This window comes from Trematomus bernacchii, unplaced genomic scaffold (genome assembly GCF_902827165.1).
Source record: "Trematomus bernacchii unplaced genomic scaffold, fTreBer1.1, whole genome shotgun sequence".
NCBI classification, from domain to species: Eukaryota; Metazoa; Chordata; class Actinopteri; order Perciformes; family Nototheniidae; genus Trematomus; species Trematomus bernacchii.
The window spans coordinates 13,059,308-13,086,896 of NW_022987547.1; the positions used below are offsets into that span (position 1 = coordinate 13,059,308).

The 27,589-nt window shown below is 40.4% G+C and overlaps 1 protein-coding gene across 1 annotated transcript in view; it reads left to right on the top strand.

Annotated features, from left to right (window-relative positions):
- unc5da (unc-5 netrin receptor Da) overlaps window positions 1–27,589 on the top strand; it is a 171,171-nt gene that overhangs the window by 82,727 nt on the left and 60,855 nt on the right. Inside the window, exon 2 of the mRNA XM_034122747.1 lies at window positions 14,590–14,796. Coding sequence (XP_033978638.1) covers window positions 14,590–14,796 — 207 coding nt within the window. The remainder of the gene's footprint in view (window positions 1–14,589; window positions 14,797–27,589) is intronic.

Here is a 27,589-nt window from a genome sequence, read left to right on the forward strand (position 1 = left end):
GTTTGATTGTCATGAATTGTATATGTCAGGAGACCAATGCCTGCTATGGGCTACCCTCCATTTTCTTTATCTCCGGCAAAGCCATAGTGTCATGTTTCTTTCATCCTTTATTTGTCAATGTTACTCTATAACTAATAATATACCATTAGTGAGTCTTTACTGGGTAGTAGGGGATTGTGTGAACCATCTTTCAGCCAGGATTTCTTAATTCTCTATAAGGAAAGTGAAGTTGAATGAGTCACTATGATATTGGCGGAAGCTAGCACCTTGTATGGTATAAAGAGCGTTTTCAAATGATAGATAAGTCTTTTTAAATGTTCAAGGCTTTCACGAAGCCTTGGAGATGAACTTGAAGCTGCAGATAGCTCTTAATCTCTACCTTAAAGCTGGGAGTTAAACTGTGGAATATAATGCGCCGCAATCAGGTTGAACAACGATATATTCTTAAACTGCACAATTCATTCTGAACATTTTTTTTGACTTAAAGGATTGGAGTGTGACGGCTGCTAACTGGCTCAGCGGCTCACTCATCAGTCATGAGTCTGTTAAAGGACAGACTGCAGAGGCTAAGTGGGGAAAGAACAATTAGCAATACAGTGCTTTACAAATCAACTGATTTATTATTGCAGTTTCACTAAGTCGGGGGAGTTGTGATGGATTTGAATAAATCAAACAGGTTCAAACTTTCTGACTTGTAGTTGCTAGCATTGATCAAGCTTTTACTCCAATTCCGATCATGCAACTCAGACGTGTTTCATCAGACCTTTCCTGCCTTTTAAACACAGTACTTTGAATTAGTTTTCTGATAAAAGCCTGAGTGTAAATAATCCTGATGATATAACTTTCGTAAGTACCCAAGGTAACTCCACAGTGGATGACTTGACATTATAACTTAGGTTAGGACATTCATGGTCCCCAGAGGAAGATTCCCATTGACTTTGGTGTTGTTTGACTTTCCTCCAGTGCCATTACGAGGCTGAGTAGTGCTTTAGTGACATGTCTCAATGAATTATGAATGATTGCTATAATATTTGTTACATATTGTATATTCATGGTCCGAAGAGTATAAATCCTATAGGACTTTGGTGAATGAGGGTTGGCATTTCTGAGGTTTTCCCTGTTGTTGCTGCTGTTAAAGGAATCTCTGTTCAAACTTCAGGCAAGCTCTTGTAGAAAATGTGTATTGTGCTGCTTAACCTACAATACATTTGTAGGCATTATCTTAAAACTAAACATTAAACCAAGAGAGGACATAAAATGGTCGAGGATTTCCTTCCATAATCAACCTTAACATAACGACAAATGATTAATGATATTAATAGAAAACCTGTGCGCCTCGTCATCTGCAGGAAATTAACTTTTTTTATTGAATCCCATTTTTACCCTGCCCAACATTTAATAAGATGACAACAGCTCCGTGTAAGATAAAGTTTGGCACTCTAAATCTTTTCTCACATATGGCCTCCCTGCAGTAATTTATTCATAAAATCCTTCAATAATAGAGTCCCTCTCTTATTTGCGGTCTGTGCTAAAGCTCTTAAGAAGAAGTGGGAGGGAGAAATGTGTGAAAAAAAAGAGTGAGAAGATTGTTTTCTAGGGTTTTACTTATTTATTGAGCCCCTTACAAAGAACACTGACATTAGAGTGAGCTGTCAGGTTTCCAGTGTGATCGCAGCCAAGATTGTATATGCCACACAATGCCTTTAATTATGTTGCTGTCTCTTCACTGTCAGAAAAGAGAAAATGGATCAGAGGCTATATGGGAAAGAGTAAGTAAGCAATTATCTTCTTTTGTCTGCTATCACTGTCAATCAACGGATGCTAGCTTTTTACTCGACACCAGAGGAAACCAGAGAATAGATGAGGTAATAATTGCGCTGCATATAACGTGTTAATAAAGCAACTCCAAAGCTGCATCATTATTCAGAAGTCAATTGATGGTTCAGGACAAACTAAGTGACCAAAAATCTAATCTTCTTTTAGTTTTGAGGCTCACAGATATTACACGCACTCATCTTCGGGGTGCAGATGATTTAAGTTGCGGGCTGTAGAATAGTAGTCATTTTGTTGTTGATAATGGTTTTTACCAATTTGGGTAAAGAAAAGTTTCCAGACGTCTACTTTTGAGGAGCATTATCCCTCTATGAATACAAATGTGAGATTAGAATGTGTTGAAGAGGAGTCTGGAGTATCTGGTAAATGGTCCCCTCTTGAGGCCACCTTGTAGCATATTTGAAAATCTTAATAGCAGACACAATGTTAAGTCAAGTCACACATCCAGTCTCAAAAATAGTTCCATAAGATTTCAGTACTGATTTATTTGATGGCACCCATTTGTTCTGGTAGCAAGAAGATGAAAGCTTTATTACTACAGGCCCCAGAATTCAAAATTAAACATTTATAAACTATAAATGGGCTAGCGTATATCAACTTTTTGGAAAATGTATTAATAGATTTTTTCTATGTAGGCTAAAATAATAAATGTCATGATTTATTTTCAAATATGACCTTGATTCTCCAACCAACCCTCTGTATCTCAAGAGGTGTGATGCACATTGTATGTATTATTAAACCTATATTACACCTACTGTATATTACAGTGTGATTAGACCCATCACATGTTACACCCACATTACTTCTTCCATATTACACCAATATTACATCCAAGGTTTAAGTGGGCAAAGCCTTTAGAATGACCCTAACCCCCAGGGTACAGAAACCATTTAAGCATTAACAGACCTTCTGAGCTCAGTTGTATTTAATAACAATTCTGCTTTCCACTCCTGATAGTATGCATGTTATCTCACTGCTAAAACTTATTGTGTTACTTCATAGATCTAAGTAATCCTTAATATTATTCATGTTACCTGTGCTTAAGTCAAAAGGTCTGCTGTGGAAATGGTCTATTGGCCTTTTTCCACCAGACCTGATATCATGCTGCGCACGGCACAAGTTGTTTTCACACAACAACAGAGTACAATAAAGGGAGTGTGGTTCGCTTGCTAAGGAGTTGGAGGTGTGCCTGACGGATCCCTTTAGCTGCCCCTTCTTGTTTTATCACTCCCTGGAATATTTAGTGCTGATCCTGCCAAAGATTCAGAAGAAAATCTTGTGTTTTGATGAACAATCACAGTCAGCACTATCGTGTGAGACTAAGACATTGTTTCATGCTTTCATTGTGAACTAGCAGTGCTAATTGCTTTCGAGGTTCAACATTAAAACAGTGAGGCTGGTTGGCTGATACCCAAGAGATAACAAGTACACACAGCCTCTGAATTTGAATACTTCGGAAAAATGGCAGATCTTACCACTAATAATGCTTAGTAATGGTAATTACCTTATATATATATATTATATGTATAGTAAATAAACTGGGTGACTATGGCTGACCATAAACATTATCAAGTTAGGTTTAATTTCATGGAAATATCAAGCATAACTTGGTTGGGGAAATCTCAACTGTCAGATAACAAGACATTACTGTTGGTTATGTATCCGTCTCTGTTTAAATTGGTGCTGTCCATCACTGACGCCCAGTCATTATAAGTTAAGAAAAGTCACAAGTTTAAGTGGATTTTCTAGGATAATCCCTGCTCTGTGCACTTAAAAACATGACGTTAAATCTTATTTGTCATATTTTTAGTTTACACTCATTTCTTCTAGTGAATTATTTGACATACTGAATATGAAAGGCATATTCAAATGTGTGCAGCATTTATTTGGATGAGCTTTTTTCCCCCCTTATATTAGTGCAAGCTAAATCTTACTAAGCAGTGGTTTACGGGGCAGAGATGGTAGACTCTTTTTGTCAGTTTGACATCCAGGTAACCCACTTTTGCTTCAGCTTGTTTACTCTTTGATTATTGGGAGAGCTGAGGGAAGCACTATCTCCTGCCTGCCAAAACCAGGCTGGCAAGCTGTCACAACACGGATGAAGACACATATACCACCTGGGTGTCTGTAGGTGATGCACACTCACACAGACCCATTCACACACACTGTACAAAACACACACCCATTCTCTAGTTTGTGTACACGCACACAAAATTAGGACGTTTCTTTGAAAAATCCAAATTTCTCTGCAGCTCTATAATGAAAACTGAAGGAATTAAGAAGTAACAACTAACTATTAAAGTATTTCCCCTTTGTTTGCTGTGTTATTTCCTGCATTATTTTACATTTAAAGTGGACCTATCATGCTATATTTGAATAATATAGTGTAGGACCATACCTATTATTTATACTTTTTTTTTTTCAAAATACCAAACAGATCATGCATTTTAGCCATGCCTCATTTTGCTCAATTTGACATTTTTTAGCTCTGTTTTTGCAAGGGCTGATTCTGTGAGAACAGCACCATCAACTGGCCTGGCATATGTACTACAGCGTCTCCAGCGCTTTCGAACGGCAATGGCCGTGGCTGTCTCCTCCTGATTGGTGGAGTTGGCCCAATAGCCGTAGCGCCACCGTCCTGACGTCAGGACAGTGTTCAAATCTGGATCAGTTTTTATCAGCTCCGTTGCAGCCCCTTTTTTAGAGATTTGGGGATGGAGGAAAATAGAGAGGGTTGTGTTTTCTGACACTTGGTGAGTTCCCTGGAACACCGGGGACACATATTCATGTATAAAAGACGTACAAAAGTGCATTTTGCATGATAGGTCCCCTTTAAATGACTAAAATACATCGATACCAATGTCGCAAATGAAATTATGGGATATTGTGTTTCGATTAGAACAGTTGCTGTATAAACTGCTGCATTATTAATTCACTAACCCTACTTAAAATCCTATTTACTGGGGCAAAATGATTTGAGACTCATCTGTGAATAAAAACAATGATTCAATTATATTGTTCATCTGGAGAAAAAAACACAGGCGGTGAAAGTGCTGTATTCTCCTCTCAGTATTCTCAGCATATGGCCCCAACAACCTCCAGCAATAAAATAGCCCTGTATGTTGCCTGAGGGAGGAAACAAAGGAAAAAAGGAAAAATAAAAAGGCAACTCTGTTCTGTTCTCCTCTCTCAACCTGTCACATTTTGCAAGCAGCCATTTTGCACAAAATCGTGTAGCATTACCCTTAATACACCAAATCCAAGTATAACTCCATGTCTATTGTTCATGCCTTGACAATCTGTCTTAAAGTCTCCTTCCACTAATGCTAAGACCACAGAAGCCTGAAATGATATACTTAAACACTTAGCGCACCCCTACCTCAGATACACAGGATACATCTTGATAGTGAAGGGTAGTGCTTAATCCTTTATTTTCCACCATCCAGGTGTCCATAGACAAGACTCCTGCCCCCCCCCCCGCTGCTGTAGTGGGGCTGCTGCCTAACAGATAAGAGCTCGGTCGCGCTGAGCAGCTCCCCCGTGCGAGTGTTACTTTAAGTGTGAAGAAAAGAAGAGATAAAGAACATTTTCTGATTTGTTGGACATATCTTTGAGCAGAAATGCATTGAATCAATACAGGGGGGAAATATGACGAGAGCAAAGAGCCAACATTTGTCTGTCCTAGTTTTGTTTGGACAACATCTGCATGTGTGTAAGGGAAACCGTGTTTGCCTGGGACTGCCTCAGTGGTGGCACACGCGCTCATTGTGTGCACGTACATGTCTGTTGTGTCCTGAGATGACAGATGAGAGGTTTGCATCAATATTTGAACAAAGCGCTCTGGCATCTCAGCTCGGGCCAGGCTGTTTTCGCTTCCGAGAGGCAGAGCAGAAATGAATTGCTTGTGAGACTCGTTGCAAAGAAATTACAAGTGAGAGAGTAGATTAAGAGCTCCGGGCGTTCTGCAGTCTGACAGAAGCGATGATAGACTTTCCCAGGGACAGGGAGGAGAATAACCTGAAAGGAAACAGGGATGTGATTAAATAATGGCTTCCAATCTGGCCTGGTTATCACCTAGGATTTTCAATTGAATCCTGTAGTTTGGCAAGCTTCTGGAATAACACGGATACCTAGCTGCGCTTCCACTAAACCGTGAAGTCTGTGTGCATAAGGCATTGTTGCTGAGCAGTTTATTACCTGTCAGCTTGTCAGGGCGACACCTCTAGCCCCAGGTGGATGTGTTTTCATGTGGTTGAATAGTAGCTACGGTCTGCAAAACACCGTACACTATCAGGCTTTCTGTGAGGTGCCGCCTTTCTCGCCCCATTTGCTATTGTGCCGGGAGATCAAAAAAAATCCCATCTCTGCCACTCTATCTTTCCCCTGTGGTTAATCTGTCATTCAGAAATCTCTGCAGAGGGATGTGGGTGTGTGGGGGGGCTGTGCATCGCAGGTTTGTGATCCTTCAGTGGACAGAAGTTGGCAGAGAAAAACTAAAGAAATGGAATTCCTTTTTTTGGACACAGGTTTATAAGCACTTCCTGAGAAGAACGGCTGAAAACATTTCTTGTCTTCTTGCCGTTGCTCGGTTGAAATGAACAGATGCTCCCCCAGTGCTTCTTACTAACTTCAACACCCACCTATCATCTGCTTCACCAATCTCCTTCCACCCCCATCTCCTCTGCTAGCTTCACCTCTGATCCTCTATCTAGACCGTCCATCTGCTGCACAGATCTGCGTCAATAGTGTCTATGAACACCTCACATTTGGGCATATATAATGAATGCTGCATTGACCATTTCCAAGCTGTATTTATTCTTGTGTTTACACAGACACATTAGCCCCAAAGTCAGTGTTTACACAAAAACTAAAGTACATAGCAGCAAATAAAATGGGCAGACTGCGTCCCCCTGTTAACCACCTTATTTCTCAAACCTGTTACCGAAATGTCAACATGGTGAGGTAATTAACAAACAATTATGCCACTGGCTCTTAATGAACAAACTAGGAATTAATTAGATGATCCGTTTGCTAATTCATGGCTAAGCAGCTGCTTCCTGCTTATTAATACTGAATGCTGTCGGGTGATTTAAAGCAGTTTGAGAAGTTTCCTGTGCAGTATTTCCCCTTTTTTAAATTGTTCATATATCTCGGGGTAATTTAAATAGCAGTGAGATGCACGGCATGTGTGTATGTTACTATTATTGCAAAACTGCAGCAAATGTAGGATATTAAAGTATGTCGAATGCCTAATCTGTAAGAATAATGCAGAAGATGAGAATGATTTTGGGCTTGAAGCCACTGATTATTGGATAACACACATTAAGAAAATGTTGCACTTTATTAAAGCAATATATTCTCTCCCACTCAGTGTTTCCTTTCTTTCTTTCGCACGAACACACACACTTACACACACTGTCAGTGCATGCTGCTAATTCACATACAGTTTTAGAGGGAGATCATGTTGGTGTCTCACGACTGTTCCAAGTTTGAACTCACATGTCATTTTGACACTGTGATAGTGGGAGGTTGAATTCAATATGGCTCATTACACAGGGTTCATGAAGACCAACTTACATGGAAATGTAGCACAAAAAAGTGAACTAGCAATAAAAACCAGAGAAGTGAAGGGAGTGGTGCAAGGACATTTCTATATTTGATAACTCTTTGAAAATAAGGCATGCTTGGTGTGATGAATCAACCCAATCATCACACATGGTGTAGTGCAGGGAGGATGTAACAACAGGTACCGTACTGAGTAGTTTGGAGCAAGAAATGTATACAGAGTTACGAAACATTGAACATATTTTGCATTATTTGAAATGTATTTTGTATACAGCAATCTTCTGACATTGAGAACAGTTGTTTACTTTAGGGTCAAACAGTAAAATAATCCTTTTGTTCCCAAAGCAGGATACCATTTTGTGAAAAACTACTATCTGTTTGAAGAAGATCCTTAAAATGTAATCTATCAAGTCCTACTCTCAAATAGCTAGGAATTAAAGGGGCCCAGCGCCATATAGATAGAAGAGTTACGACAGCGGAAGTCCAAAATGCTTGATCGTCACGTGGTTCAGGGAGACTCAATAGTTCCCCGGAAGTTCGTGGCGGGACATATGAATGCATGATTACCGGAGATAGAACTACGATTTTTGGTAATAAGTAGTGAATAAAGGTCTTGATTTACAATATTTATACAACATACCGATATGTGTATGTATTTACATCAATATGTTTTAAAAAATAAATAGAATCTGCTAATATTTATGGATAATATTAGGAATAGTGTGAACAGCTAGTTTACTTGTTAACATATACATGTTAGGCTGTTGCCTTGGTTAAAGAGCCTGTTGCTGTTGTGTATTGCTTTGAATTATTTAAAACAAATATTATCTTCTTAAACAGGTATGGTAGTCAGGTGCATCACTTCCTAATGTTTATTGATATATTTAGAGGGAGGGGATGGCAAGGAATGCTTCAAAATTTAGATTAGATTCATTTCTTCCATTTTTTTAATTCATGGTGGTTTCAGTAATCCCATGGTACTTGAGGACATAAGTAATCTAAATGACTAATGTACTCTTTATGACTTTCAGAAAGGACAGGAGACCAACAGGTGACTATCAATGGACTAGCAGCAACATGATTATGACGTTAAAAGTGTTGTTTTAGGAACATCCATTGAAAATACATGGAATTCAATAAACATTGCATGTCATGCAGTTTGTCTGTGCCTTTTCCTCCGTGTTGTCCTGGCATATCGTCTCCACCATGGTTTGCTGTGCTGCCTGGGGATGCTCCAATCGCTCAGAGAAAGGAGTAAGAATCAGAATGTACGGCTTCCCCACTGACACAGAGAGGAGGGAAAAATGGCTAGCTCAAGTCAGCAGGAGCAATTTAACAATCAAAACAGACAGCCGCAACAAAATATGTGAGGTAATCATATTCAAACACTGCATTTGCACTTTTTCACAAAACGAAGACCACACCATTGGGAAGCTTAATGTTTGGTTTAATACAAATAACAGGGAAAGGCTTGAAAAACTCTGAGAGTTGAGACTCAGGGTGCAGGGTGAGGGTCTCAGTGCAGGTATTCAGGCTCTATTGAATCCCCCTCTGGTTCGTGTGCTGAAAGAGGGAGAAACAGACAGGAGAAAGGGTTATACACACCTATATAGCACACCTATTGGATGGGAAATTGCCTTGGGGAGATAAGGTGTGGTCTTTGTTTCCAACTGAAGTTATGGAACTTTATTATTTGTGAGTTTAACAAAGTATGACAAATGGCATCAGTAATGGATGTGATATGAATTTGTATAAAGTTGTCTCACATTCTTGGTCGTATTTTACGTACAGTATGTAATGAGTGTATACATGTCCAGTAAGTCCTCCACCTGTAACATCACTGCCCCTCCACCTGCCATACAGTAGGTTACTAATATACACTAACAAGATTACTTATATAATACAGTGATAGAATACATGTTTAGTATGCTTACTTATATACAACAGTAGTATTAAATGTACCTTGTGTTTTCACTCTCACTTTGCCATCATTTCAAAATCAGCTGAGCTACAACATAATACAGACAGGTAATAATCAACACAATACACTAAAAACACTCACCCATAAGTTACGTTTTTGTTTACTGTTTGGAAGTCTCAAATATGCACTCTAAATTCATATCAATAGTGATGTATCACACAAATAGCTCTCTTCCTTATTATTGTGTAACGTTAACTTTATTATACTAGCTTGTAGGTCTACTCCAAAATGGAGATCGTAATTTCTCCACTTCCACTCATTACAATCACACGTGCCCCAATGTTATATTTAACTAATATTATATTCCTCCACCCCACAAAAAAATCACGTTTAGAAGCCCTTTTTCTCTAATTCCACAACGTTGGATGAAATAACATTAGGAGAACGGATTAATAGCTGTTCATGGTTAACGTGTGTTGCTAACTTTATCCGGTATCCTAGCCTAATCTGTTATCTGTAAACGTTCCCTAAATCTACTGATTTAGGGATAATCCACTAACATCCTTTAATACACATGTTCATTTGACTCAGATGTGCTGATAATATCTGCAATATAAATCTTTAAACGTCTTCTTACCTTTAAAAGTCCATCACGAACGGTCTATTATGCTGCAACTCTACTGTGCTGCTGGCCCATAGTGCTGGCCGCAATAGTTCCCCGGAAGTCAGCGGCAAGCTAACTTCCGGGGAACTATTGACGGCTCCACGATCCGCCATTGCTGTAAAAAAACTGGTCCATTGGAGTGAACGGAGATGTCGTAACTCTTCTATTATACGGCTCTGAAGGGGCCCTACTATGCTATTTGTTTTAGTTTAAACGGTATTTGCATTTCGCTCCTCAACTGGGACCTCAACTATACTTTAATGTTCAAAAAGCTCTTTATTGTTCTCATACTGCCTGTGCTGCAGCACCTCTTTTCACCCTCTGTCTGAAACCAGAGCCCTGCTCTGATTGGTTAGCTGGCCGGCTCTGTTGTGATTGGTTAGCCACTTAGAGATTTCCCAACCCTTAGCCTATTAGGTACAATGTTTTGCGCTAGCCAATAGAAGCGAGAGTGATAGATAGTGATGTCACTATGTTACTTTAGTAAACAAAGGAGTCCAATTGAGACGTTTCAGGCAGGGGGGGTGTGTGTGGGAGAGAAACTCCCTCTGGAGGGAACACAGGAATTGTAGCCTCTGCAGACCATTCACATGCACTAAAACCTATAGAACATGCTACAGGAAAGGGAAAAGCATAAAAGGGCCTCTTTCAAATGCATACTAAACTAAAGTGCAGATATTAGATTATTAACATGATCACAAAGTGCTATTTGACAAGACACTTCTTTTTTTTTATCTGACCAAATAAAGGGAACTTATCCTTTACTGTAATTGTGTTAAATGTCAATTGTAACAACCCATAACAAGGTATTTTAATGATGTTGAAAGATGGCGTCCCTGTTAGGGGAGTGACACAAAGCTGCAGTTGTGAACCAGGTCCTGTACAAACAACAGTGACCCATATTAACCCAGCACTAATTGTTCTGTACAAATTGTCAAAAGGACAATCAGATTGAGCTTGTGTTCAATATTCCATGCATACAAAGGGGTTTGTGTGTTAAAGAGGTGTGAACAATTACTTCCTGTAATGCGCAGCAGAGGGGGGGGGTTCAGGTTCAGAGGGCAACAGCCTCTTAACAAAGAGGATCCTTTTGCAATCAGTTCTGCTTCACGGGAAGTGGAGCCGCTCGCTGTATGAGAGCCATTCAAAGTCTTGTTGTCCAGGTTGGTGCTGCCTTCAAGAGCTCATCATCATCAATAGGACCCGAGAAGCAGTTTTGTTGCTCTGTTTCTTCACCAAGGATGTGTGTGTTACTTTTTACATCTTGACTCCACAGCATTTCCTTGTTTTGTAATTTTGTGATTGTCATTGCTTCACTGTATGAACTTCATTTGGCCATGATCTTGAATCAAAGCTGGAAGATTTAAAACAATGTCCATCTGCACATTTTATGATGTGGGGTTTGCTTCAGTCCCCTAGTTGCTTGTGTAAAGAACAAAGAGCATTGAAACAGGACAGCAGTGTGGACGCCAGGATATGATGTTGCAGGATGCAACATTTGGCAAACCTCTGCCTGGCTACTGCCTTCAGTCTCTCCAAATCACAACGAGTGTGCTGGAGCAAAAGTCATCCTTCTCTGTGTGAAACAGCCTGTGCTACCACCCAAAGGCTTTACCAATTTAGTTCAGTCAGCTAGGGGCTCCTTCCTCTTCATTTCTTTTAGAATTCCCACTAAAAGCTATGAATACATTGAACTGACAGAAGAGACCCATTGCTTTTAATTTTGCATGTGAGGAGATGGAGCTTTTGCCGCACTTGAGGAAATTCCAACGTTTCATTTAAGGTTGCAACACAGTACTCAGATATAAGTACCAGTGTTTGAATACTCGGTTACAAGTAAAAGTCCTGCAATCAAAATGTTACTCAAGTAAAAGTAGAAAAGTATTATCATCAAAATATAGTTAAAGTAACGACAGTAAAAGTAGTCATTGTGCAGATTGGTCCATTTCAGAATAATATATGTTTTATAATGATTGATCATTAAAGTGTTCTCAAAGCTGGTAAAGGTGCAGCTAGTTTGAATGACTTTGTATACTGCAGGGTAGCTTGTGAATTTACTCCAGGTGGAACTAAAGTCTGATTTAACACTTGATTATATTTCACATCATTCATCTAAATGTAGTGGAGTGAAATGACACGATTTACCTCTGAATTCTAGTGGAGTAGAAGTGCAAACAAATGCAACTACTCATGTAAAGTACAAGTTAGCAGCCTGTGTGTTTCTTCCAGGGCTAAAGTTTGTTTGTGTGCGACACAGGCAGAGAGCGGATGTTTGATAGAGCCATCACTCAGCCCTTTGGCAGTGATATCTTGTTTTCCCCTCAAACTGGGCTCGATGTATCTGTGCCCCACGTGTGTTATTGCCGGGCGGAGGCAATGGCTGTAGATCACCGTGAAAACTGTGAGGGGGGGGGGAGCGAGCGGTCTGCTGAATGACAGCGGAGCAGCATATTGAGGAGACATATTGTTGTTCGGCCCTTCCTGGGAACATGAGGGAGAACCAATAACAGTGTCAGTCAGCTCATTTCCATGTGTGTGCTTACTACGAGGTGCACAGCCGGGGGGGCATCCTTATAGACCCTGCCTGCTGTTGCACTTTGTGATCTATATTCAGCCATTTCAGAGAGAACGCTATGCTCTTCCAGTTAAGTGCTTGTGTTTCCCCCTTGAGTCACATGTCCCACCACCAGCCTGAGGTTAAATCACACCAGAGTGTCTTTCCTTGTGTCCCGCTTAATATGTCTGCTGCAATTCTATCCCACCTGCTAAATAAAAAATGAACAGACAGGTACCTCTGAAATAAAGCCGGTAATGCTTTACTAAACCTTGCTCCTGTTGACGTTGTTATTTAAGGTATTAGCAGCCGTGGAATTAAACTGTCATGTTGGTAAGCATTGAAATAATACCTGATCTTTTAACAAATGAGTCATTACTTGGAGGGTTGGGGTTTTGTTTGACAGCTGTGTATTCATGTTCCCATCTATCATAGTCGGAGTGCGCACTCACGTCTATGTTTTGCATCTATCCAAACACAAACACACCATGTCATTGCTCCGTGCGCAAAACAAATTGGAGCGCTCTCTTTACAAGAAAAGCATGCCTGGGGCTAGTCATTTTGAAATTAAAAGCATGTCTCTTTGTTCAGCCCGGGTTCCAGGAACGGGGGGGGAGAACATGTCGCGTTGAGAGGAGCACTGAGTTTGTTCTGTGATTTTCACAGGCAGGGAATCAGGGAGTCTTTTATCTATTCTCCTCAATCAGCAGACATCCACCAGGAAAGGTAGGAGGATTAGATTAGCTGGAGAGAGAAAGAGAGAGTGGGTTCTCTAATCCTGATGGGGTTTTCGGAGGTACACCCATCACTGTGGAGGAGCATGCAGTGGGGAGTTGGGATCGGGGGGGCGAGCGCGGGCCGGTTTGCCTCACTAAACCCTTCACACTTGCATGAAAGAGGTTCCAGCAAACTAGGGGATTAGACGGAGTGTAATTACACTTTCGGGGCCTCAGAAGTAGCAAAACGTGCGCTGACTGGAACACACCTCAGACGGCGGGAGAAGAAGGGAGTAATGCCTGTTAAATGTGATGCCAATGTGTTGTCTGTGAATTCTTCAAATGAATTAAGCGTCTCTAGTGAACACCAACATCTGAGAGATCAAAGGAGTCTTTATGGACTGCAGATCTGTCTGAGCAGCATACGGACGTCTGTCTCGTTGAATTTCAATTCGATTTCTATTTCAATGATTTGCACTACTTTTTGTTTTGTTTCTGGTCATGTCACACCTTTCTATTGCACAGAGGTTGTCAAAACAAATGTATACATAGCTAAAGCAGGATTACATTGTGATTAAGAAATGCTGCACTTTTCAGGTCCTGTCGCTTCCATTATCCCTAGTGGAATTCCATACAAATGAGGATTTCTTGTTACCATCCAACAGAACTGTTTCTTTTTGTTTTTACTGTGGCTATTTGTAACCATAAAAAGAAAAATATTGAACCAACTGTGCAATGAGATAACTCTTACCCAATGCTTCAGAACGCTGACACCTCACATGTCAAAAGATTAAGTTATAAGCACACATACACTAATTAAAAAACAAACAAAGATGGTATTTTTGATCATAAATGTTTTGCAAATGTGCAAAATCTAGTGTACTCCCTGTGAAAATAAAATATTGAACATGGTGTCTCTCTGGAGGATTTGTTGTTCAGTGCTTTCTGTAAATTATTGTATTGCAATGCTGTGGCAGAGAATAGACGGCGGGTGGGGGCGGGTGATGTTGTGTTGTTTTGTTATTTCTCATGTTGTGTTCCAAAACAATTTGTTTGAGGGAGGCGTCGCTGTAAGGAGTAATGGCTGCTAGTTGGGTCTGGTTGCAGGGGGGAGAGAGACAGTGAGGGATGGGGGAGGCTGGGGGAAGACAGTGAGTGGGCTAGTTGTGAGGTGTTTCTGTGTGTGTCGAAAACAACATTTCACTGCAGGGTTAGTTGGCAGGAAAGGAATCCGAGATGGTTTAAATCAGCCATCTTGCTGTTGTGGATAAATAATTACCACTCAATTCCTTGTCTGTTCCTTTTGAGCCTAAGCTCTTTCTCGTTTATTCTCCAGGCCCCCGAGGGGAAGCCCTGCAGCATGGCCAGTCCGGGACCCTGCCTCACTTCCTGGAGGAGCCGGTTGATGCTTACATCATCAAGAGCAACCCCATCAAGCTCCGGTGCCAAGCCCGGCCCGCTCTCCAGATCTTCTTCAAGTGCAACGGAGAATGGGTCCACCAGAGCCAGCACCTGTCTCAGGAGCACACTGACATGGGGACAGGTACAGCACACACTCACTGACACACACACATACCAGGCACCAGCTGAACAGGTTAGAGGGGCAGGAGCTAAACATTAATCAAAGGGCACGCCTGTACTTCTTGTTACTAATGAAAGAAATATATGCCTGGTTTGACAACTTTTGTGACAGTGTTAAAGGGGTATTTAAATGTATATATTAAAAACAAACCAATGAGGTTTGGTTAAAACACGGCTACATGACAGTAAATGAACCAGGTCACAATGGGTAAATCACACAGCCAATCAGAATGCATATCCTGCAACACCATAAGCGGGTTTAGACTACACACGCTAGTCAGACCCGAGATTAAATATGTGTTGATTTGAAAAAAAGGGCCCTTCTCTAATAGAAGGGTAAACGGGCAGGTGGTCCTTTAAGGTCTATCTGTAGAAGTGCCTGGGCTTTACAGAAAAACATACATTTTCCAACTTGTATTTACATTCCCATCAAGCCTTCTTCCTGACACTTTGAGTTATGAGGCTTCATTCCCATCGCTGATAGGAAGGACTGAAGTCTTAAGAATGAACTTTGCAAATGGGGGCTTTATGACAATGCCTGTGGCTATGTCCAACCCTGCAAATATATTAGCCTCATTTCTGCACTGAGTGTCACATTTGATCAAACTGAGACTGAAATGACAACTTTTAGACCATGAAAGGGACACACTTGTTCAATTTCAGGATTTGACTTTGAACTCCGTATGGTGTCTTCCACTGATGCAACTTGCTGAAATGCAGTTGTTGTTATTTTAACTTCGAATTCAAACCACAAAGAAAAATTTCCCTTTTTTTCTGAATCCCCTTTTGTCTGTTTTTTATTGCATCATGTCACAGTGGGTATTAAGTATCTCATGAATGCACTTTTGTATACAGCATATTGGCAAAACAAAAATAATACAAAAACGAAATGATACCTTATTTTTCCTTTAAATAAAAAAGGATTGTAAAAAAAGTATAGCAAGATTTCTTAAAGGGGACCTATCATGCAAAATGCACTTTTGTACGTCTTTTATACATGGATATGTGTCCCCGGTGTTCCAGGGAACTCACCAAGTGTCAGAAAACACAACCCTCTCTATTTTCCTCCATACCCAAATCTCTAAAAAAGGGGCTGCAACGGGTCTGATACCGACTGATCCAGATTTGAACACTTCTATGTCATCACAGAAGTGGCGCTACGGCTATTGGGCCAACTCTCCACCTATCAGGGGAACGTGGGGTTGGGCCACGGCCGGCCATTGCCGCTCGAAAGTGCTGGAGACGCTGTAGTACATATGCCAGGCCTGTAAGTGGCGCTGTAGTCTGCCACAAAAGCAGCGAAGAAGACTTCCCACCCATAGTTACCATGGTTACCCTTCTGTTTATTCTCCGCTGTGGCTTTTTTTCTCCCTCCCCGAGGCAAGCGTTTGCTCCCGCTGCTTTAATTCAATGCAATCCCTCCCCGTCGAGGCAAGCACTGTAATTCTCTCCGGTTAGTCCACCAGCAGATGACAAACACCCACCTCTCCGCCTCTTCCAGGAACGAGGGGACCGTGCGGCAGAGTTTCAGTTTCAGTTTCTTTCGCCGGTCAACATGTCCGTTAAAGTTTAAATCTTCCGGACAAAATTAGAAAAGTGCCGGTCAAAGGTCTTCTTTGTTATTTATTGAACTTTAAAACAAATGAATAACGACTCTATAGGCCTATAATAATATAATAAAACCATAGACTGTATATATAAATAAAACACGGAGGACGGAGATCTTTTTTTCTCCCCCTCTTGACTTGATCAGAGCACGGCTACCCTCTCCTGCAGGTGGGCGTGGTCAGCAGAATCAGCCCCGTAGACAGCAAACAGCACATAGAGCGAAATGAGGCATGGCTAAAATGCATGATCTGTTTGGTATTTTGAAAACAGAAACGTATAAATATACCTTATATAGGTATGGCCCTACAATATATCATTTAAATATAGCATGATAGGTCCACTTTAAATAATAATGTTTTATTGTGGTTTTATCTAGTATCCATGTGAGCAGAAAACATAAAACTATTAGCTACACAACTAACAAGGACTAGGTCTGCAGTGAAGGTCAGATATTCATAATTGAATGAAATGATGAGTTGCAGAAGCAGGTCAGGATGGAGGCAACATGTTTACGAGCCTGCCTTGGCCGCTATTACAGTGTTGATGCTTCACTTAACACAGCACCAATCAATACCACCCTCCAGAGTTAACAATGGACCGCTACATTTTTACTGCTCCCGGTCCTCATCCATAGCTCTGCTTCCTTCTGGCTCCTTATCACCTTTCATATCTGATTCCACTGGGAAAGACAAAAGGGAAGTGAAATACAGAGGGGAAGGACTAAGAGATAAAAATGAAAGCTGAAAAGGAGAGCTCTTGAAATTCAACTTGTGCTAGCATCTCATCCGACGAGACTGTGTTCATCACTAGCTCTTGGAATAGGTGAAAAAATCAAGTGCAAGTAATACCTTTGTTTATTGTAACCTTGACCTACGTTTGAAAGATTTCCAAATAGACTAAAAACTCTCGAAGGATGGATTTTGCAAAAATAAATACATTAGAAGCATTAGCCAAGTGAGTGGTTCCGCAAGCATGAATACCTCAGTATCCAGTTGAAATGTTAGACTGTAAACGTTCCCGGCAAGTTTCGTGTATTCTATTCTGAGGTGTGCTTCCTGTTTACCAACACTTCATACTGTTACTGTAGTGTCGGTGCTCAAAGCTAAGGTGACAATGTTACAGACAGACAGCCAGCATGCAAAAACATGTTGTGATGTTTGTGGAGACACTGGTAGAGGCTGCCTCCATAAACTCACGTCTCTATCCTCCTGCCAATCATGTACCATATATATTATTTAAAGTTAGACTCTATGCATTGTATCCTCTCCTTGAAACATGTCTTGAAACCAGTGACAGCAATATCTTTCCGACCTTAGCATAGCAGTTTTAGTTTTTTAATATATGTCTTTTAAATCATAAAAATTGGCTCAATCAAAATGTACATTCATGCTCCTTGGATGGTCCCATTTTCCGAGATGTGTGCCATTCTTCCCACTTTAGTGTGGTAATGAGTTTTAAGTTGTTATTTGGAAACAACGACAATCTCCACTTCCAAGTTGTTCCGACTTGAGGAGGCTTTTGTATTAATGTTCCACACTAGTTGATGGAACCCTACTTTGTCTGAATATTTCAACAGCACTAGGGCTGTCCCGAATACCATTTTTCGGGGCTTCGGATATTCGGTAGTAATCAGCAGCGAATATCCGGCGTGCGCGTGCACGTTGTTATCATGTGTAACGTTACTGTTTGAACTGCGGATAAAGCAGCTTCATCATGGCAACTGGACAACAACTAAGCTAAGCTACTACTTATAGCATTTAGGTGACTTTTCATAGTTGTTGTGCCCGGAGTTTCCGTTAGAATTTTTTTTTGCCGGTCAACATGTCCCTGACAAAATGAGAAAAGTGCCGGTCAAAGGTCCTCTTTGTTATTTATTGAGCTTTAAAACAAATTGATATGATTCGATATTAAACAAACTAATTATAGTAGATGAACTACATTATTCAAAAGTGTACAGTAACTTATAATAACACAGGAATAATAAACGGAGCGCTCTCTCCCTCTCCTGACAGCCCGTCAGTATCATGCAGCTCGCGGATCCAGTAATGAGTGACCCGTCAGTAAAAATAAACATATCTATAACTAGTTTAGGTATACAGGCTACTGTAGTTTGAGAGGTAATTCAAATAGCTAAGTGTGATTTTCTAACCTGAAGTGTGTGTTTTGCTCCGCTCACCGCTGCAGGTGATCATGCAGAGCTGCGTGTCGACTCGTCAGCAGCAGCTGATCTCTCTCTCTCCCGTCAGATTAGACTTCACTCGCGTTTATGTCCATATCGATCAGATCTAGCTATTGAAAGCGATGTCAGGCGCCCAAGCTGAGATGTATATATTTCCACATTTTAACAGTGCAATTAAAAAGTATAAATATAGTATAAGAATGTGGCAATTCGCCTTTATTGATAGCATACATTTAGGGGGAAAAAAATAAAATAAAAAGATATATATCCGAATAACAAAATTGAAAACCGAATAGTAGGTCAACGACCGAATATTCGGATATTCGGGTACAGCCCTAAACAGCACATGAATGCAGCACCAATGCCCTATCTTGCAATGATAAACGGGCCATATTAATATTTGTATTTCGTGCCTCCATTGTGATATGTTTACTTGCTTTAATGTACAAAAAGTACTTATTTTGTCTTTCTTTTCGAAGCACAAATGTTACATAGTGATGTCACTATGTTACTGACGTAAACAAAGGAGTCCAATTTAGGGATTTCAGGCAGGGATCTCCCTCTGGCGTGAACTTAGGGATTTTAGTCTTTGCAGATCATTTACATGAATACAAACTGATATAACACACTACAAGAGACGGAAAACCCCAAAAAGCACAAGAGGGTCAGTTTAAGATTTAAACATATTTGATTTACTCTCCTTGGTCAGGATCTGCTCCAACATGTAATTAGTTCTGCCGTGGCCCATGCCTCAGCCTTCCCTTACACTTCTAAGTGTCACGATAATCAGGCCAGTAGCACTTCTGTAATCCTGACAGAGAAACTGAGATGAAAACAATTGTTTGCCGGAGGTCATCGCCTCACAATAGAAGTGTTTATCATAGTTGTTTCTTCTGCATCAGTTATTGCAGGTGTAAATGTTACCATAATACATTTGGCTCAAACACAAAACACTGCAAGAGCCTCAGTTAGTTGCATTTTTACTTTTTCAGTTCAGGGTGAGGCTTTTTGATTGTAACAGTTTATTAACCTAATAAAACCTAATGGAGCAATGGAATTAATGCAGTATTCATGGTAAGTCTGTTTTCTTTTCTTTGTGCAGGAATCCTGTCACCAGGGTTAACTATTCAATATAATGATATTTGGTATTGTAAGATATATAAGATACAAGTGAGATTTCAGTGCTTAGCATTGACTAATTAAAAATTGAATTCAACAGTTTAGTGCCTACCAAGAAGATAAACTACAACATGTACGTGATCTGTGGTCCTCTGGCATGACATAAGAATGTCTAGAAATTGTTACAGCTACTTTATTGGATGATGCCTTGAAAGGAGAGAAACAGTGTTTAACAAAATGTCCCCAAATGAATGCCAATATCAGTGGATTTTTAAGAACATTAGACTCAGCCATCTTTAACAGCCCACACTTGGATGTGACTGCACTCTCCAGCAGCCTTCCTCTGAAAGCAGTAAATAGCTTCAAATGTTAACATTACCATTGCTTAACACATCATGTGTGCATAGGGAAGATGTCCATTCAAGCATGGCATCATTTTAGGACCAAATGAGTGATTTCATATCCCTTTTCCATCTAACATAAAATGAATGGAAATCTAAAATGATTCACCTTTGATGTGTTTTGCTTTCAGGCCTTTCTCCATTACAGGTTGATTTGTTTTTTTCATTTTCATTGTAACTGAAATGGAAAAGTAATAGCCAGCAGCAATACTAGCCATCATTTTATGATTTTATGAGAAAATAAATGCATAACTGTGAAATTATTTTTAGAGACATTTTGTTCGAAGTTTAGGAATGTGTAAAAAGAATACCTCAAAATACTAAAATTCCCTTTTTTTATTGCTTGAAAGAAAATGGATGAAAACCACTTGCAGCTCCATCCCAAAGTAACACCTTCTTTCTCTTGCACATCACCATATTCATTAATTACACAAATGTATTCAGTGTTTACACATGAACATACAGTTTGTATAAAGCCATCTGCCTGTCTAGATTAAATGAATGAACAGTATTTTTCTATCTACAGAAAAAGCTTTTGTCGTCACCGTCATGTTTATTTAATTCCATTTATCCCAATTCATTCATTCAAATCTGTCCAGGCAGGGTACAGCAGCATAAATACAGTTTTTAAAAAGTGAATCCTTATATGCCTCCTATAACATCATAGCAATCAGCATCAAAGTGAAAGCATGAAATTAAGAGAATGAACCCTAAAATAAATAGGACGTTTATAGAACAATGTAAGAGCACGGGGAATAAAGGACATGTCTCTTGGTTCTACACGTGGGCAATACGAATTCTCAGCGTCGACGAAGCGAGTAAGTGGGTGTCGAGGCTGCAGGCAGAAACCCGTGCGGGGGGGATGAACTGTCCTTGAGTATTTGAGAGGGTGGCTTCATCAAGCCTTTCACTCTGATAGAAGAAAAGAAGACAGAAGGCCGGTGATCCTGCTGTATATTATTTTACCCTCTCCAGCAGATACTCAAGGACAGGACCAAGGAGGTCAGGTCTAATTTGTTTTAGACTGTTGTGATCTTCTGGCTTTCACATTTTTTGAAAGCATTTTTGTAGGGCATTCAATGCTTTTAGTGGACCTCAGTTTTGAGTGAAATGTCTTAAAGGGGCCCTGTTATGAATGTTGGGTTTTTCTATTTCCTGCAGGGTGTTAAATAGCTTTGTGTGCATGTAAATGGTCTGCAAAGGCTACAATCCCTGTGTTCCCTCCAGAGGGAGTTTCTCTCCCACACACTCCCCCCCTGCCTGAAACGCCTCCATTGGACTCCTTTGTTTACTTCCGTATATAACATAGTGACATATCACTATGTTACACGCACACTTCTATTGGCTAGCGCTCCAACAAATTGTACATGAAAGGCTAAGGGGCAGGACATGTCTAAGAGGTTGACCAACCACAACAGAGCCAGCCAGCTAACCAATCAGAGCAGACTGAGCTCATGTGAAACATGTTACAGTAGAGGCAGAAAATACAAATATGAACCTGAGAATGAGCATACTGTAACTAAATGTACTGATGAAATAAGTGCCATGGCATTTCGTTTTCCTCACAGAATAAATTATAACAACAATGGTGATCATATTCTTCTACAGATCTTATTTTGTCTTATACTTTGGGGTTGACAACACTAATGATATTCCCATCGCTCCATAAATTCCCATACATGCTGTAGGAAGAGGGTGAACATGGTGGACACACGCCTGCCAACTCTCACACATTGACTGTCAGATGCAACCAATTGACACCTTTCCCTTACTCTCACGCCACATGTCAATATTCTTACACGAAGAAAAACATATTCATAACAGATAACTTGGGCTAGCCTGGATACTTGCTGGATAATTATCTTTAAAATAAACAACTGAAAATGCTGAAACTAATGTAGAAATAATTACAGCAATAAAAACGATATGATACATATTGAGCATATTCAAACCTGTAACAAGCTCAGCAGCTGCTGAAAACTCAAAAGAAAGCCATTTCTTAAATATGCACACAAATAAGGGCTGATTACTACTTTATGGTGTTTTATTGGGCACGTTATTAATGAGGCACCATGTTCCATCATGTCCATCCTGTTAATCAGAAGCTGTCAAAACGTTCTCTGCACAGAGCCTTTGTTTTAAAAGTGAATTGCAGCTCTGTGCACAGGAGGAAACTCACTCTTTCTTATTGGAGGCAAGTGAGTTCCACCATTTGCATTTAAAACATGCCACAAACTCTTTTTTTAGTTTTGTGGGCCCTGGTCCACCTCTGGAGGGGATCAGAAGGAGAAGTCCTGAGGGAGGTATTAGAGGGAGATATTTCCTGTAGCTGTGTGAACTGTTTTCAGTGCCACAGTCTCAAACACGCCTGTTGTAAAATATAAAGTTAACCAAAACAACACTGTTAATTGACAGGGAGAGGTAATTGCTGATGCTGGTTGCACAAAATGTAACCACTAATCACGGGGCGGAGTGGCGCAGTGGGCTGTACGTTTGATCATCAGATCAAGGGGGCGTTGGGGAACTCCAGTTCGAAACCAGCTTCCGCCGCCACTGCGTCAGGCCGCTGTGTCCTTGGGCAAGACACTTCACCCGAATTTGCTCCTGTGGGTACTGTCCACAGTACATGTATGATACTAATGTGTACTTGTAAAGCACCTCGATGACTTTGATGTGTGAAGATGGGCGGTGTGGCGCAGTGGGCTGTGCATTAATCATCAGATCAAGGGGGCGAAACCCACTGCCGCTGCGTCTGTAAAGCCGTTGTGTCCTTGGGCAAGACACTTCACCTGAATTTGCTCCTGTGGGTATTGTCCACAGTACATGACCATTACATGTATGTCTGATATGTATGTGTAATGTGTATCTGTAAAGCGCTTTGGGTCATGGAAAAAGTGCTATAATAAATATAAGGAATTATTATTATTATTAATCAGATGGGTGATTGTGGCTTGACAGTGTGCAACATCACTCCAGTTTGAGACTACAGATGGAATACAGTAGATACCTGCTGCCTTCAGATGGCTGTTAGGGAAGCTCATTAGTATATTTCACTGACTGGCATGACAAGCTTTATTATACCTAAAAAGAACGTGCCCACATTTTCAGATTCATATTTCTGTTCATGCAGCAATAACAGCATGTGCCATCTCAGGAATACAGTTCATCAAAATATAAATTATTGAAAAGCATCATAAAACCAACAAAGACAATGCTGTGAGTTTCAATGTGTATTGAGCTCAGGGTGATACATCTCAATAAATGTAGCTCTGAAGTTTGGCAAGTTTTGTGAAGTTGCCTGCAAAACTTTTGAAACAAAATTCCTTCAGTATGAGGAGTGATGACCACGAATGTCACTAAGGGTCTCCTCATGAAATGCACAGACTTTAACAATACTGAATGTCACTCCAAACTAGACGACTGATGTTAGTATGCAGCTCAAAGCCTCACAGAGCCGCTAACGTCACTGTATCCCTTTAGTCTTGGTTGCACATTGATTGTACATGACAGTCCCTTTTTATGGAGAAAAATGGCAACTTGTTTTTCCTTTTCTTATTTTCACCTTAACTCATTTGTTCACTCACTCTCCATTGCCTTCAGTCTTTTCTCTTTTTTTTATCGTCTCTCTTTCTTTCGTCTTATCACACAAACATAAATATCGTACGTTAAATATATATCCTGATTTATCGAGTGTTTCGACACAGTCTGTCACTAACTGTGCTGTATACGCAGGCGGCCAACATGCTACATGTTGAAAAAATGAACACAGAGCGAAAACACTCCTGGCTGTCCGTCCAGCTCCATCTATAGGAGGCATTTGAACAGCTGTGTCTTGATACAAGCTATTATAGTCTGACTCACGTGGTAAAATGGCCCCTGGGTTCAGCAGCGAGCGGGGGGCTGTAGCTATTAAAGCAGTAAGCTGTGAATTAAATGCAGATAGACTCAACAACACATGCCCTAACATTGTTTGACCAGGAGGTTTGAAGCAGAGGACAGACTCTGTGTCTTTTCCAGAGGCGGCTAGCTCAGCCAGGGAGATATTTCAGCTTTGTGTTGTTTCCCTCACACTCAGTCTTAGCTTCGATGTGCCTTCCAGGAGACAGAGTTTCAGACAGCGAAAAGAAATGTAGAAACAGAGAAAAGGAAATATCCATTACAGCCTCTGTGAATAGCTTCCACTGCTGTTGCCCTAAGCATGAGAAAAACTGGCACAGTATTCAGGTCTATTCCATCTGGATGAATCGGGTTGGGTTTCTCGATAACTTTCCCGATGTAAGATGTGAAGCAGAGTAAAAAGATATTTTTAACACCATGTAATGCATGCATTTTTCATACCTGCAACTCATCTTCTGTGCAAGAGATTCTGACCGTTTAACTTTCCATGAAAATATTTGATCAGTTTTTTTTCTTGGGAAAAAGAGCGTTGTGTGCAAAGAAAGTTTATTGAAGTGTTGCACAGTCATCTTTGGAGAGGTGCCAGTTGACGTCCTGGGCACTGCCAAGGTGCCCTTTAGCAAGGCACTGGACCCACACTGCTCACTGGGTGCTGTATATATGGCAGCCTACTGCTCCTATTAAGTTTAAGACTTAATAGTTGGACAGATACTTCAAAAGGTTGTTTTTTTTTGCACCAGAAATCCAAGCTGGTGCTCTTGACTGCTGTTCTGCACAGACCACATGTAGTCAGAGCAGGAAGCCACTTCTCTGAGACAGCATAACATAAACCAGTGTCAGGTGTTGAAAGAATTTCCCATTCTTGTTGTTGTTTGTGTATCTCATACTGGAACAAAGCTCATCACCATCAATATTTGCAATTTGAAGGATTTATTTAGTACCTCTCCTGGGACATGTCTCCATGCTTTAATGTTCATAAAGCTCTTTATCTTTCTCATACTGTGCTGCAGCACCTCTTTTCACCCTCTGTCTGAAACCAGAGCCCAGTCTGCTCTGTTGTGATTGGTCAACCTCTTAGACATGTCCCGCCCTTTAGCCTATCACGTATGTGTTGGAGCGCTAGCCAATAGTACCGCAAGTGTTACATGGTGATGTCACTGTGTTAGGGAAGCAAACAAAGTAGTCCAATTAATGGATTTCGGGCATGGGGGGTGGGGGGGTGGGAGAGAAACTCCCTCTAGAAGGAACTTAAGGATTTTAGCCTTTGCACACCATTTACATGCACACAAACCTACACACTACAGGAAAAGGAAGACCCCAAAAATGGCCTCAGCTTTCTGCCCAGAGACAAGAGCTCTATACAATGTCCACATTTTCCACAGAACAGTTTAGATAATAAACGTATTATTTCCTGTCTTCTGAAGATTTCAACCAGACACTGATGTCATGTACCTCTGCAGGATAGTGTGTAGGCTGCTATGAATGGCAATGTATTATCATTGTAAAGTTATTATGAATAAATACATTGTTGTGCTATTCAAACCACTAACTGGGCCTGCTGTCAAACTGAAATATATTGCATCTATTAATATAGAAAAGTGTTGTGGGATATCAGAGGAAATAAAGGTTGGACATTGGAACAGTCTCACTGCTGGCTGCTGCCAGTTTGAGTTTATTAGATGCGTTGTCTCGTGTTGTTTATTAGCTTATTCTTATATTTGAGTGAAGCGGTTTTAAAGACGCTTCCATCATGGTACAGATTACATTGTGTAATATTATACAGTCTATGATATACATGTTATCAGCAGAGGGATGATGGACTGTGTTGGGAGTAACATGTCCAGTGAAGATATAAGAAATACATTTTGTGAGATGCATAAATCTATTTGAGCCCTTGGGAGGTTTTTCGCCAGGTGTTAAAAGAAAGGTGTGATATACTGTGTATGCTTTAATTTCCTTTCTGGCCAACAGATGAGAAGATGAATGCCACTCTTATCTCTATGCACCACCATATGAAGCTGCATCTAGCATCCAGCTAACTTAGCTTAGCAAACAGACTAGATATTTCTTGATATGACGTATTTTCTTCATAACTAGCAGAGTCTACTGGAAGTTAATGGTTCAAAACAGGGAAATTGTCCAACACCAAATCCCAATAAAATGTTGTTCATAAGATAGATGTAGGGTTGTGTTGGCGGTAGGTGAATGGTAGGCTAGCTGTTCCCCATTTCCAGTCTTTGTGCTAAGTTAACTTCAAATGTAGCGTAAATAAAGAGTGGTCCTGTTGTCTGACTCAATGGGGACAAAAGAACAATAATACTCTTAAATACACTTTCCTTTTAAACACAGATTATGTGGCCATTATCTAAAACAAAGATAGATATGTTGACTAAGGAAGAGGCTTTTTACGGATTAAATAAACGTTGAAACAGCGAGGTAAGAGTTTAAGCACACCATGAGCCAAAGGTGATAAACATTAACTTTCTCAGAACACTAATTGCTGTTGTCACCTTTGAACAGCTGTGGCATTTTGAAAATAACCCTGAAAGGAGAGTAGCTAGGTTCTCCAAGTTGGAACATAATGTTTGAATGATGCAGTTTGTGGACGTGAATATAATAAGGCACAACAAATCTGCAGCCAAACGCAGATGTAGTTGCATTTAAAGATTTATTGTGGAGAAATGTGAAGTGCATAGTTAGAAATATATTGCGTTTCCGGTGAATTTACCAGTGATCTACTGTTCTCATCTTAGACACTCTGTTGTAGCCTTGAATACATTGTGTACTATAGAAATAAATAGTGGAAACAATAACAGATTTCAAGCTGTTTTACATTACTGTTTTTCTGCTGTCTCACATCATATCATAGCTTCAAATGTATTTCAGAAATTCAAATGAGATGCCACTTCTGCATGACAAAAAAGGAGGCCATGATGCAGGGGAATATCGCCTGCTGCTAATCCTGATAGAGGCAGAGAAAGACTGACAGACAGACTGAGAATGAGTGATAATTGTCTCAATGCTTTTCACTGTGAGCTGCTGGTGTCCAGTGCCTCCACAGGATGTCCCAACACAATGCCAAGCGGCCAGTGTGATGTGTGCAGAGGCTGTGTGTCTGCAGGAGCCTGCTGTTGTTTGCAGGTGATTTAATCAATGCAAACACAGCGGATCAATGTGTGCAGTGGTTCAGCCCAGTGCTCTACTTTTCAAATTGGAGGATGCAGATTCATCACAGTTATCTGTCTTGCTGCCTTCAGATGGTTTTAAGGATTAAATGACAATAACAGAAGGGGAAGGGTTTCATGTTTTCAGTATAACGCACCTGTAGATGACAGATACTGGTAAAAAGTGCCAATTAATTTCTTCCTGCGGTGTTTTTTTTTTCTCTGAAATCACATCTACTTGCTTTGAAGTGTTTAATTAAAACTGTTATGATGATATGATATATTAAATATTCCTGGATTCTTTGTTTGAAACATTTCCTCTGAATGGATTTGTTCTCAATCACCAAATGCCCCCTGAGCCTGGGTGCAACGCCAACACTCATACAA